The following is a 12,087-nucleotide window of genomic DNA, read 5'->3' as shown; positions in this document are numbered from 1 at the left end:
ATAGCGCACAATGCGAACTGAATCGCCTCTAGCTCTCACTTTTTTTTTTTTAATGGGGGTGTAAGAAAATATCTAATTAGTTGCCTTTCTTGGACCTATTTGGCTGTTTCCTAAAAATTTTAAGCATGCTGGCAATGAAGCTTTACTTAAACAGCTATTAGAAGCTATTGGAAGACACAGAGGAAACCTCTACATTTGGTTTGACAGAGGTCAAATTTTGACTAGTTACCGGATGTCTAGAAGGCCATACTTCTACTCCTTAAACTAAACTGAACTGGACATCTTAGCCCTTGTACACACGGTCAGAGAATCCGTCGGAATGTGTCCTATCGGACCGTGTTGTCGGATAATCCGACTGTGTGTGGTATGCATCGGACTGATTCCGTCGGAATATCCGTCGGACCCAATTTTCTAACTTGCTGGAAATATTTTCCGATAAACTGGTCCGATCGGACATACTCCGATCATGTGTAGAGAATTTTGATCGGACCGAGTGCAACGCATGCTCAGATCAAATTCCTACATCAAAGCTATTGGCTACTAGCCTGAATCTAGTCCCATCGTAACGAAATTACGTCATCACGTTCTGAAAGATCGGATTTTTCGACAACTTTGTCCGACCATGTGTATGCAACAGTTTCAGACAAGATCCGACGGACAAAATCCGATGGACAAAATCCGACGGATTTGGTTGTCGAAATCTCCGACCGTGTGTACAGGGGCTTAGACAAAGACCATCAAAGGAAACCATTTTTTTAAAAAGGAAACTTCAGCGTCTATGTTAACCATTTTCAATTAAACTTATTTTGTTTAGGGTTTTACAATAGAGCTTTCTTAGCCCCTCATTTTAGCTACCTCCAAAACAAGTTATGATTCCAGGACTTGCTGGAAAAGCCAAGATGCCATGGAAAAAAAATTTCTGGAATTTACCAAGATTCTTCTAAATATTGGCAGACATATTGCTCACTTGACTTCAGAATGTAACCTACGCAACTGAGATAATACGAAAGGATCAGCCCACCAAAAAAAAATGATCATTCAGTGTAGATGGGAAGCTTAACTATACACCGCTTCCCATACCTCTTAGGGATACCATCGGTGAGACCTCTGCAGCTTCCCAGTTCCCTCCACTAACAATGGTAGCTCCACAGGGTCTTGTTCACCCAGTGATGATAGAGTAAAGCCAGGAAGTGTGTTTGGTGGATCTCATGTCTGGAGTCATTTTGAGATATAAGAAGCCACAAGCTGAGTCATTCCACTGGACATTCTCCATAACTGGAATATCAATTGTGGGTGAATTGTTCCTTTAGGAATAGCAGGGACATCAGATCTGGATCACCATAGAGCAAATAATAATGAGTCACAATGCAGATTTCTAGAAATGACTGAAAAATGGAGATGCAAAGACAGAACGCATGTCAAAAACAAACACAAACATGGAGATTAATGTATGGCTGAAATAAACTTCATGAAAGAATGTAATCCAAAATGCACGGATGGCTTTTGTTATGTTACTTGCTGCTTTTTTCCCCATTTCATCTATATAATTAAACTTATTTTGCCTTCATAAAAAGACAGATTAAAAAAAAAAATATATATATATATATTAAATGTAAATATTTACAGTGCTTCAAATCAGGAAGGTGGCAACGTGTCAATTATTGGCATAAAAAGTTGATATTTGCATAATACAATACATTTGATCTCTTAAAACATACCAGTACAGTACTGCATAATAAAAAACAAAACGAAAATCTCATGTTTTTGTTCTGATAAAATTTTGCAAAATTAAGTTATGAGTGGTCCTAGATTGTCCTAGATGGGAATTATCATTCCTGACCTAGTCATTGCAAAGTGATCTCATGCCTATGGGGGCTCCTGACTCTGCTAGTGGCACCTGCTGGGGGAACCAGGAATAAGGTGGGAGAAAATATAACTTGTTCCTTTGAAAGGCCCACACTGGTCTCCTGCTTCCAGCTCAGTCCCACCATACTCGCCATTAAGCCACTTTATTTCACCAAAAGTTTGTGGACACCTGATAACCATGAATGTGAACTTGTTGGACTTCCCATTCCAAAATCATTGGCATCGATATGGAATGGATCCCTATTTAAGGCTATAATAATCTTCACTCTTGAGAAAGTTTTCAATAAGATTTTGGAGTGTGTCTGTGGGAATTACATTTGTAAGGTCAGGTCTCTCCACACCAAACTCATGAAACCTTGCCCTTATGGAGCTGGCTCTGTACTCCTGCATGCAATATTTGAAGGATTGTCCACCTCAGACACGTGTGATTTGTCGTGTTACTAATTGAAATTCAGATGAAATCTTCGATATTCGGAAAATCAGATGTATCTGAATTTCTGAATCACAGTAGTGATTTCAACTAATCTGAAATTATAAGAAAACGAATTATCCAGCTGCGTGGCTCCTGTGTCCTCTCCTTCTTGGCTTTGGAGGCAGGCAGCATGGCTCCTGTGTCCTCTCCTCCTCGGATTTGGCAGCAGACAGCGCAGCTCCTGTGTCTTCTCCTCCTCAGCTTCGGCGACAGGCAGTGCGGCTCCTGTGTCCTCTCCTCCTCGGATTTGGCAGCAGGCAGTGCGGTTCCTGTGTCCTCTCCTCCTCGGATTTGGCAGCAGACAGCGCGGCTCCTGTGTCCGCTCCTTCTCGGGTTTGGCAGCAGACAGCGTGGCTCCTGTGTCCTCTCCTCCTCGGGTTTGGCAGCAGACAGCGCGGCTCCTGTGTCCTCTCCTTCTCGGGTTTGGCAGCAGACAGCGTGGCTCCTGTGTCCTCTCCTCCTCGGGTTTGGCAGCAGACAGCGCGGCTCCTGTGTCCTCTCCTCCTCGGGTTTGGCAGCAGACAGCGTGGCTCCTGTGTCCTCTCCTCCTCGGGTTTGGCAGCAGACAGCGCGGCTCCTGTGTCCTCTCCTCCTCGGGTTTTGCAGCAGACAGCGCGGCTCCTGTGTCCTCTCCTCCACGGGTTTGGCAGCAGACAGCGCGGCTCCTGTGTCCTCTCCTGCTCGGATTTGGCAGCAGGCAGCGCAGCTCCTGTGTCTTCTCCTCCTCGGATTTGGCAGCAGGCAGCGCAGCTCCTGTGTCTTCTCCTCCTCGGATTTGGCAGCAGGCAGCGCAGCTCCTGTGTCCTCTCCTCCTCGGATTTGGCAGCAGGCAGCGTAGCTCCTGTGTCCTCTCCTCCTCGGGTTTGGCAGCAGACAGCGCGGCTCCTGTGTCCTCTCCTCCTCGGGTTTGGCAGCAGACAGCACAGCTGCTGTGTCCTCTTCTCCTCGGGTTTGGCAGCAGACAGCGCAGCTCCTGTGTCCTCTCCTCCTCGGGTTTGGCAGCAGACAGCGCGGCTCCTGTGTCCTCTCCTCCTTGGGTTTGGCAGCAGACAGCGCAGCTCCTGTGTCTTCTCCTCCTCAGTTTCGGCGACAGGCAGTGCGGCTCCTGTGTCCTCTCCTCCTCGGATTTGGCAGCAGGCAGTGCGGTTCCTGTGTCCTCTCCTCCTCGGATTTGGCAGCAGACAGCGCGGCTCCTGTGTCCTCTCCTTCTCGGGTTTGGCAGCAGACAGCGTGGCTCCTGTGTCCTCTCCTCCTCGGGTTTGGCAGCAGACAGCGCGGCTCCTGTGTCCTCTCCTTCTCGGGTTTGGCAGCAGACAGCGTGGCTCCTGTGTCCTCTCCTCCTCGGGTTTGGCAGCAGACAGCGCGGCTCCTGTGTCCTCTCCTGCTCGGATTTGGCAGCAGGCAGCGCAGCTCCTGTGTCTTCTCCTCCTCGGATTTGGCAGCAGGCAGCGCAGCTCCTGTGTCTTCTCCTCCTCGGATTTGGCAGCAGGCAGCGCAGCTCCTGTGTCCTCTCCTCCTCGGATTTGGCAGCAGGCAGCGTAGCTCCTGTGTCCTCTCCTCCTCGGGTTTGGCAGCAGACAGCGCGGCTCCTGTGTCCTCTCCTCCTCGGGTTTGGCAGCAGACAGCACAGCTGCTGTGTCCTCTTCTCCTCGGGTTTGGCAGCAGACAGCGCAGCTCCTGTGTCCTCTCCTCCTCGGGTTTGGCAGCAGACAGCGCGGCTCCTGTGTCCTCTCCTCCTTGGGTTTGGCAGCAGACAGCCTCTCCTCCTCGGTTGCAGCAGCAGGCAGCGCAGCTCCTGTGTCCTCTCCTGCTTGGCTTTGGCGGCAGACAGCGTGGTTCCTGTGTCCTCTCCTCCTCTGCTTCAGCAGCAGGCAACACGGCTCCTGTGTCCTCTCCTCCTCGGGTTTGGCAGCAGGCAGCACGGCTCTTGTGCCTCTCATCCTTGGTTTCGGCGGCAGGCAGCACGGTTCCTGTGTCCTCTCCTCCTTGGCTTCAGTGGCAGACAGCGCGGCTCCTGTGTCCTCTCCTCCTCGGTTGCAGCAGCAGGCAGCGCAGCTCCTGTGTCCTCTTCTGCTTGGCTTCGGTGGCAGACAGCGTGGTTCCTGTGTCCTCTCCTCCTCTGCTTCGGCAGCAGGCAGCACGGCTCCTGTGTCCTCTCCTCCTCGGGTTTGGCAGCAGGCAGCACGGCTCCTGTGTCCTCTCTTCCTTGGCTTCAGCGGCAGGCAGTGTGGCTCCTGTGTCTCCTCCTCCTCAGCTTCGGCAGCAGGCAGCGGGCGGGTTGCAGGCAGCAGATTCTGTGTCCTCTCCTCCTCGGCTTTGGCAGTAGGCAGTGCGGCTCCTGTATCCTCTCCTCCTCGGCTTCGGTGGCGGGCAGCGGGCAGGTTGCAGGCAGCAGATTCTGTGTCCTCTCCTCCTCGGCTTTGGCAGTAGGCAGTGCAGCTCCTGTATCCTCTCCTCCTCGGCTTCGGTGGCGGGCAGCGGGCGGGTTGCAGGCAGCAGATTCTGTGTCCTCTCCTCCTCGGCTTTGGCAGTAGGCAGTGCAGCTCCTGTATCCTCTCCTCCTTGGCTTTGGTGGCGGGCAGCGGGTGGGTTGCCAGCAGTGGCTCCTGCGTTCCTCTCCTCCTCGCCTTCAGCGGCAGGCAGCATGGCTCCTGTGTCTCCTCCTCCTCGGTGGCTTCCATTGTGCAGCTCCTCCTTCCTCGGTGTCTAATATGATCACCTGTCCTTTCAGCCAATCGGGTGATGGGTCTCAAGATTGGCTTCCTGAATGGCCGAGAGGAGGATCAGTGGGGTGATAGTGAATATTCACTCGCTACTGTCACACAACTGGGTCCACCTTTTTTTGAAACTTATTAAAGCCTGTGGCTCTAATCACCTGCTTCAAAAAAACACCCCCGCCATTTGAATCTGGCGCCATGTATGTAGATCAGGGGGCCAGATGCATGGATGGGGGGGTTGCGCCAGTGCACACCTAATAGATGGGCCACCACTGGTTTGCACACCACAGCTCAAACACACATGCCTTTCTCTGCAGCCTCAACAGCACTGGAGTGAATGAATGGGAGCTGTTGTGCTAAGCGGCTTCCTATTCATTCACATACAGAAGCATAGAAAACACAGTTTACTATGCTTCCATTATGATTTAACACAATGAGTGTGTTCACTGTGTTAATTTAGAAAAGGAAGTGGCCCCTTCCCCCACTCTTCATCCTGAAACGAAACATGGGGGGGGGGGGGAAGCCCAGGCAGTAGGGGAAAACGGCAGTGATTAGGGTGTGCCCAGGCACATCTGGCACACCCCCTGCTCTCACCTATGGCTATAAGTGATTCCTAACTGCAGCAGACAAAAATTTGACCTTCTGTCCTGCTAGACAGGGCTGTACCAAGTGGCAGAGCTGTGTAAATCTCAAGGCTGGATGGACAGAAACACATATACTTTGGCAGGTAAAATGACTCCATTATATGTATTTCATCATTGTATTCAGCTCTTTGCCTGGAATTTAGCTTTAAACTACCTTTTGATACTTTTGTATCTTTCTGATATTTTTGTACCAAAGACAAACTTGAACAGCAGAGAACAATTTTTGAGCTCCGAATTCAACTGGGGCCCAGGTAAGAACTCTTTATTCGATGTGTATATACCGCTCCTAAACCGCCCCTACCCCTTGGAATGCATGGGCAGCACTTCTGAAGCACCTGAAAAGTGCTTCCAAAGTGCCGCAACATGGGCGGTTTTAACCCTTTCTTCAGCCACTAGTGGGGGTTAAAAGCACCCCACTAGCGGCCGAAAAGCACCGCTGTAACGACGGTGCTTTACCGCCAACGTGACCACAGTGTAAAGTAGCCTTAGGCGGAGATAAAGAGAGACATTATAACATTTAGTTCTTTTAGATCAAAGGGATGAACTTGGGTCTGTAAAGGATATCAGTTTAACCACTTAAAGCTGAGTTCCACCCGCTTTTCTGGTCCCCCCCCCCCCCCCCCCGTGTCACATTTGGCACCTTTCAGGAGGGAAGGGGCAGCAGATACCTGTCTAATACAGGTATTTGCTCCCACTTCCGGCGAAAGATCGCAGCAGCGGCGATCTACGCCATGTCAGGCTCCTCCTCCGTTCCCCCCCGCTGTCTTCTGCGAGACACACAGGTCCCAAAAGACAGCAGAGACCAGTCGGAAACCAGGCTGTGAAGCCGCAAGGCCTCACTTCCTGATTCCCTTACCGAAGATGCCGGCGCTTGCACCCAGGAGCCGAGGGACAGGTCGGCTTCGGGTGAGGACATCGCGGACGCCCTGGGCAGGTAAGTGTCCTTGTTTTAAAAGTCAATAGCTGCAGTATTTGTAGCTGCTGACTTATTTTTATTTTTTTAGGCAGAACTCCGCTTTAAAGACTAAACCTTTTTCTGACACTTGTTGCTTACACGTTAAAATCAGTATCAGTAATTACTTAGAAGTTAGAACCCCCCAATGTTTTTTTAGCAGAGACCCTAGAGAATAAAATGCCAGTTGTTGCAATATTTTATGTAACACTGTATTTGCACAGCGGTTTTTCAAATGCAATTTTTTGAGAAAAAAATACACTTTAATGAACACAAACAATAAAGTTAGGCCACTTGTTTTGTACAATGTGAAAGATGAGTTTATGCCGTGAGGATCGTGATTTTTATTCTAAGCGAAAAAAAATTGTGATTCTCATTTTAGCCAGAATCGTGCCGCTCCACTGGATATATAAACAGAAAGGAACCAATGGAGAGAGGCCTTCAAAACACCCCCAACCTTCTAATGGCATATAAAACCCAACAGGAAATACTCACTTCCAGGTCCAATCCAAATAACTGTACAGAGGAAGCAAGACAGGCATCCTATGTGTAGATAGTAAAGGGGGGTTCCCCATTCTGTGTGTCAATTAAATATCACAAACCAAAAACATGGCTGGGGCACCATGAACAATTCCCCGGTCTAATGACAGCATAAGGCCTCATTTACACAGGAGGCTGAGGGGTGCTAAAAACAGGCCTTATTGTAAATAAATCTGCTAATACGTTTAACACCACTCCCCTCCCCTCAGACCGACAATGCTGCTGCCTGCTGTGCCTCCTGTGCCTCCTGCATCCAGAGTGGGGGGGGGGGGGGGTACTCTAATACAGGAGGCAGGGGCGTAACTATAGGGGGTGCAGCAGTCGCGACCGCAACCGGGCCCTGTGATGCAGGGGGCCCATGCAGCCCCCTCTACATATGGCCGGCAGCAGCATAGGCAGCTAGGGGTACCAGTGCACCATGCACACGGGTGGCTGGAGCTGGAGGGTGACTAGCAGAGCTCCATGCTTGACTATCGCACTGGCTGCTCTTTAGTTGTGCATTCCCTGCATGACCTGTGTCCTCGGCCGGCTCCTCAGAGTACCCCTCTCCTGCTCCATGCATTGCCCCTCAGTCTGATGTCTGTTCTCCCAAGCCAGAGTCCGGCCCCCCCCTAAGTCCGGCCCACACTGCACTGCATACTTCTCCTGAGCAAACAAACTTTAAGCACACAGATGCAGTACAGCCCTATGAGAGCCCCCCGGAGGACACTGCAGGCTTGTCTGCCAGCCCCCCTCCTCCCCCGTCATACACAGATGATGAAAGGTCTTTCTGGGAGATATGCCGATCACCCGTCCAGGCCAACATGGATGAGTGTGCGGCCTACAGCTTGGTCATGGTGAGTGAGAGGACCCCATCCCCCACACACTATTACATACCCCCTCCATCTCCCCCTGGGGACAGGGACCCCCACCTCCCCTGGGGACAGGGACCCTTTCTCACCTAGGGGGCAGTAACTTCATCTGCCCTGGAGAAAAGGTCCTCATCTCTTCTGGGGACGGGGACCCCATCCTGCCTAGGGACAGTCCCCCAATGGGGCACCTAAAAATGTAAAAAATTAAATAAAAAAAATGACTGATACCAGTGGTGGAACTACAGGGCTCACAAAGGTCATACCTGTGACCACGCCCTGGAGTTCCACCGCCGGACTCGGAGGGAAGGGCCCTGGCTGGGGTTCAGGGGGGCCCTTCATGGTTTCTTGCATCGGGGCCCTGAAGGTTCTAGTTACGCCACTGACAGGAGGTGCGTTACTGGCCAGATCACCAGGTGAAAACAAAGGGGGAAAGGCAACTAAAAATAAAACGATTGCAGCCATCTAATGTTATACTAACTATATCTAATGATTAGTAAGCTGCAATATATACTAACTGCCTAACTGCACTAGGTATGTATGTCCTGATTTTTTTTTTTTCCTTTGCCTTATTTATTTATTTTTCTGTAAAGTGTTCCAGTGTATTTCAGTGCGTTTTTGATGCGTTCCAATACAGTTCCTTGCAGAAAAAATGCAGCATGCTCTGCTTTTGTTGACTGTATTGGAACGCACTGCAATTGTGTAAACGTTGCCATTGGAATCCATGGATGTCCATGCGTTTGTGTTGCAGAAAATCGCACTGGACTGCATGTGGTGTGAACCACCCCTTAGAGCTACACACTGAATCACGCACCACACTGCCCCCTACTGCATTTGGGAATGGACAGCTGCCATAGAGGTAAAGTGCTCCAGCAGCTCCCCGTTCCTGTGTGAATACAGCCAAATACTTTCAAACGACATTAGTCAAGTCATTGAATGTACTGAGAATTTTCGAGGCATTTCAGGAAAATATTGCATTATGGCCACCATTAGTTACAGTTATTTGCTCATTTCTGTAGCAATCTCTGGAAATGTTTCATTGTATCTCTTTTTAGAAAAACACATGTATTTCCTATGCTCCACAGTGCCATCTAGTGACCATAATGCAGTAGTTTCCTAATTAAGGCATTTCAGGACAACATTATGGCCACCATTGGTTACATTTATCTGCTTATTCCCTCTAGTGTTCTCTAAGATTGTTACATTATATCTCTTGTTACATTAACATATGTATTTCCTATACTCCCCAGCTCCAATTGAGTGGCCACAATGCAGTATTTTACTATTGCACATGATAAAAAAAAAAAATTCACTCAGAAGAGAAAATGGCCTAAAGAACATTTGTTTTTTCCCAATACGCACAGAATGAATGTACAAGCAGATTCACGGGACGAATGTCTATGCAGCATTTTCTATAAATAGGCCCCTTATTCTACATGTATATAGAAAAGAAGGCACAGGAAACATCGGCCAATGGAAACACTATTTGCAGTCATAAGTCTTGACGCAACGCACGCCTGGTAAAACATTTCAATTTCAGGGGCCAACAATACAAATACAGCCCAGGTTTGTATCGGGTCTCACCAGGTTTCTATTCAAAGCTCTAAACTTCGGCAGCCTAAATAAAGTTGTTTGACTTTGAATGGATGAATAAAAACAGAGGTGACTCACATTCCTTCTCTCCGGCAGCACATGATGTACCCGAGTATGGCAAACATCACCAGAGCCACGGCAGAGGGCACAGCCAGGGTGATGAGGAAGTCTGCATAGAAATCTCGGGCCTTTAGGGACTCTGATGGTGGTTTATACTCCCCGACGTCCGGCAGGATCCCTTCTCCGCGCACAACTTCCTGCGTGATCACCACTTGCTTTGTTTTGTCCACCTGGAATGCAAAAAACATTAATCCGTGTGCATTTCCCACAGGAGGAATACAGAATTCTATAAAATGAAAGCATTGGTCTCCAAACTGCGGCCCAGGGGCCAGATTCTGCCCTTTGTTATCTTTTATCCAGCCCTTGGGGCAATATTCTTCCCACTGATATGAGATAGTGTTCTTCAGACTGACAGCAACTGTGAGGCATACTTCCTGCCACTGACACCAATGATGGGTGACTATCCCTTCCCCTGACACCAATGATGGGTCACTGTACCTTCCCCTGACACCAATGATGGGTGACTATCCCTTCCCCTGACACCAATGATGGGTGACTATCCCTTCCCCTGACACCAATGATGGGTGACTATCCCTTCCCCTGACACCAATGATGGGTGACTATCCCTTCCCCTGACACCAATGATGGGTGACTATCCCTTCCCCTGACACCAATGATGGGTGACTATCCCTTCCCCTGACACCAATGATGGGTCACTATTCCTTTCCCTGATAGAAATGATGAGTCACTGTACCTTCCCCTGATACAAGTGATTGGTCACTATTCCTTCCCCTGACACCAATTATGGGTCACTATACCTTCCCCTGACACCAATGATGGGTCACTATCCCTTCCCCTGACACCAATGATGGGTCACTATTCCTTCCCCTGACACCAATGATGGGTCACTATTGCTTCCCCTGACACCAATGATGGGTCACTATTCCTTCCCATGATAGAAATGATGGGTCACTATTCCTTCCCATGATAGAAATGATGGGTCACTGTACCTTCCCATGATAGAAATGATGGGTCAATATTCCTTCTCCCGACACCAATGATGGGTGACTATCCCTTCCCCTGACACCAATGATGGGTGACTATCCCTTCCCCTGACACCAATGATGGGTGACTATCCCTTCCCCTGACACCAATGATGGGTCACTATTCCTTTCCCTGATAGAAATGATGAGTCACTGTACCTTCCCCTGATACAAGTGATTGGTCACTATTCCTTCCCCTGACACCAATTATGGGTCACTATCCCTTCCCCTGACACCAATGATGGGTCACTATCCCTTCCCCTGACACCAATGATGGGTCGCTGTACCTTCCCCTGACACCAATGATGGGTCACTATCCCTTCCCCTGACACCAATGATGGGTCACTATCCCTTCCCCTGACACCAATGATGGGTCACTATTCCTTCCCCTGACACCAATGATGGGTCACTATTCCTTCCCATGATAGAAATGATGGGTCACTGTACCTTCCTCTGATACAAATGATGGGTCAATATTCCTTCTCCCGATACAAATGGTGGGTCACTATTCCTTCCCATGATACCAATGATGGGACACTGTTCCTTCCCCTGACATCCATGATTGGACACTATTTCTTCCCCTGACACCCATGATGGGACACTATCCCTTCCCCTGACACCAATGATGGGTAACTATTCCTTTCCTTGACACCTTGCGGCAATATTATTCCCACTGATATGAGGTAGTGTTCTTCAGACAGCAACTGTGAGGCATACTTCATGCCAATGATGAGTCACTATTCCTTCCCCCGATACCAATGATGGGTCACTATTCCTTCCCATGACACCCAGGATGGAACACTATCCCTTTCCCTGACACCAATGATGGCACACTATTCCTTCTGCTGATATCAATGATGGGTCACTATTCCTTCCCCCTGATACCAATGATGGGTCATTATTCCTTCCCCTGACACCCATGATGGGACACTATCCCTTCCCCTGATATCAATGATGGGGCACTACTCCTTCCCCTGACACCCATGATGGGACATTATTCCTTCCCCTGACACCCATGATGGGACACTATCCCCTCCCCTGTAACCAATGATGGGTCACTATTCCTTCCCCTGACCCCAATTATGGGGCACTATCCCTTCCGCTGACACCAATTATGGGACACCATACCTTACCCTGAAACCAATGATGGGTCACTATTCCTTCCCCTGATATCAATGATTGGGACACTATTCCTTCCTCTGATATCAATGATGGGACACTACTCCTTCTCTGGATATCAATCAAGGGTCACTGTTTCTTCAACCAATGATGGTTGACTATACCTTCCAGTGACACCAATGATGGGTGACAAATCCTTCTCCTGACACCGCTGATGGGTCACTATTCCTACT

At 49.3% G+C, this 12,087-nt stretch overlaps 1 protein-coding gene across 4 annotated transcripts in view; it reads right to left on the bottom strand.

Moving 5' to 3' along the window:
* SGCE (sarcoglycan epsilon) overlaps window positions 1–12,087 on the bottom strand; it is a 131,430-nt gene that overhangs the window by 14,497 nt on the left and 104,846 nt on the right. For all 4 annotated transcript variants that reach the window (XM_077490768.1, XM_077490769.1, XM_077490770.1 and 1 more), the window contains exon 7: window positions 9,711–9,922. In XM_077490768.1, coding sequence (XP_077346894.1) covers window positions 9,711–9,922 — 212 coding nt within the window. The remainder of the gene's footprint in view (window positions 1–9,710; window positions 9,923–12,087) is intronic.

This window comes from Lithobates pipiens, unplaced genomic scaffold, assembly GCF_037356315.1.
Source record: "Lithobates pipiens isolate NorthernLeopardFrog02 unplaced genomic scaffold, aLitPip1_a1.2 Scaffold_19, whole genome shotgun sequence".
NCBI lineage: Eukaryota > Metazoa > Chordata > Amphibia > Anura > Ranidae > Lithobates > Lithobates pipiens.
The sequence above is the reverse complement of the archived record's forward strand: the minus strand, read 5'-3'. Positions and strand labels throughout refer to the sequence as shown.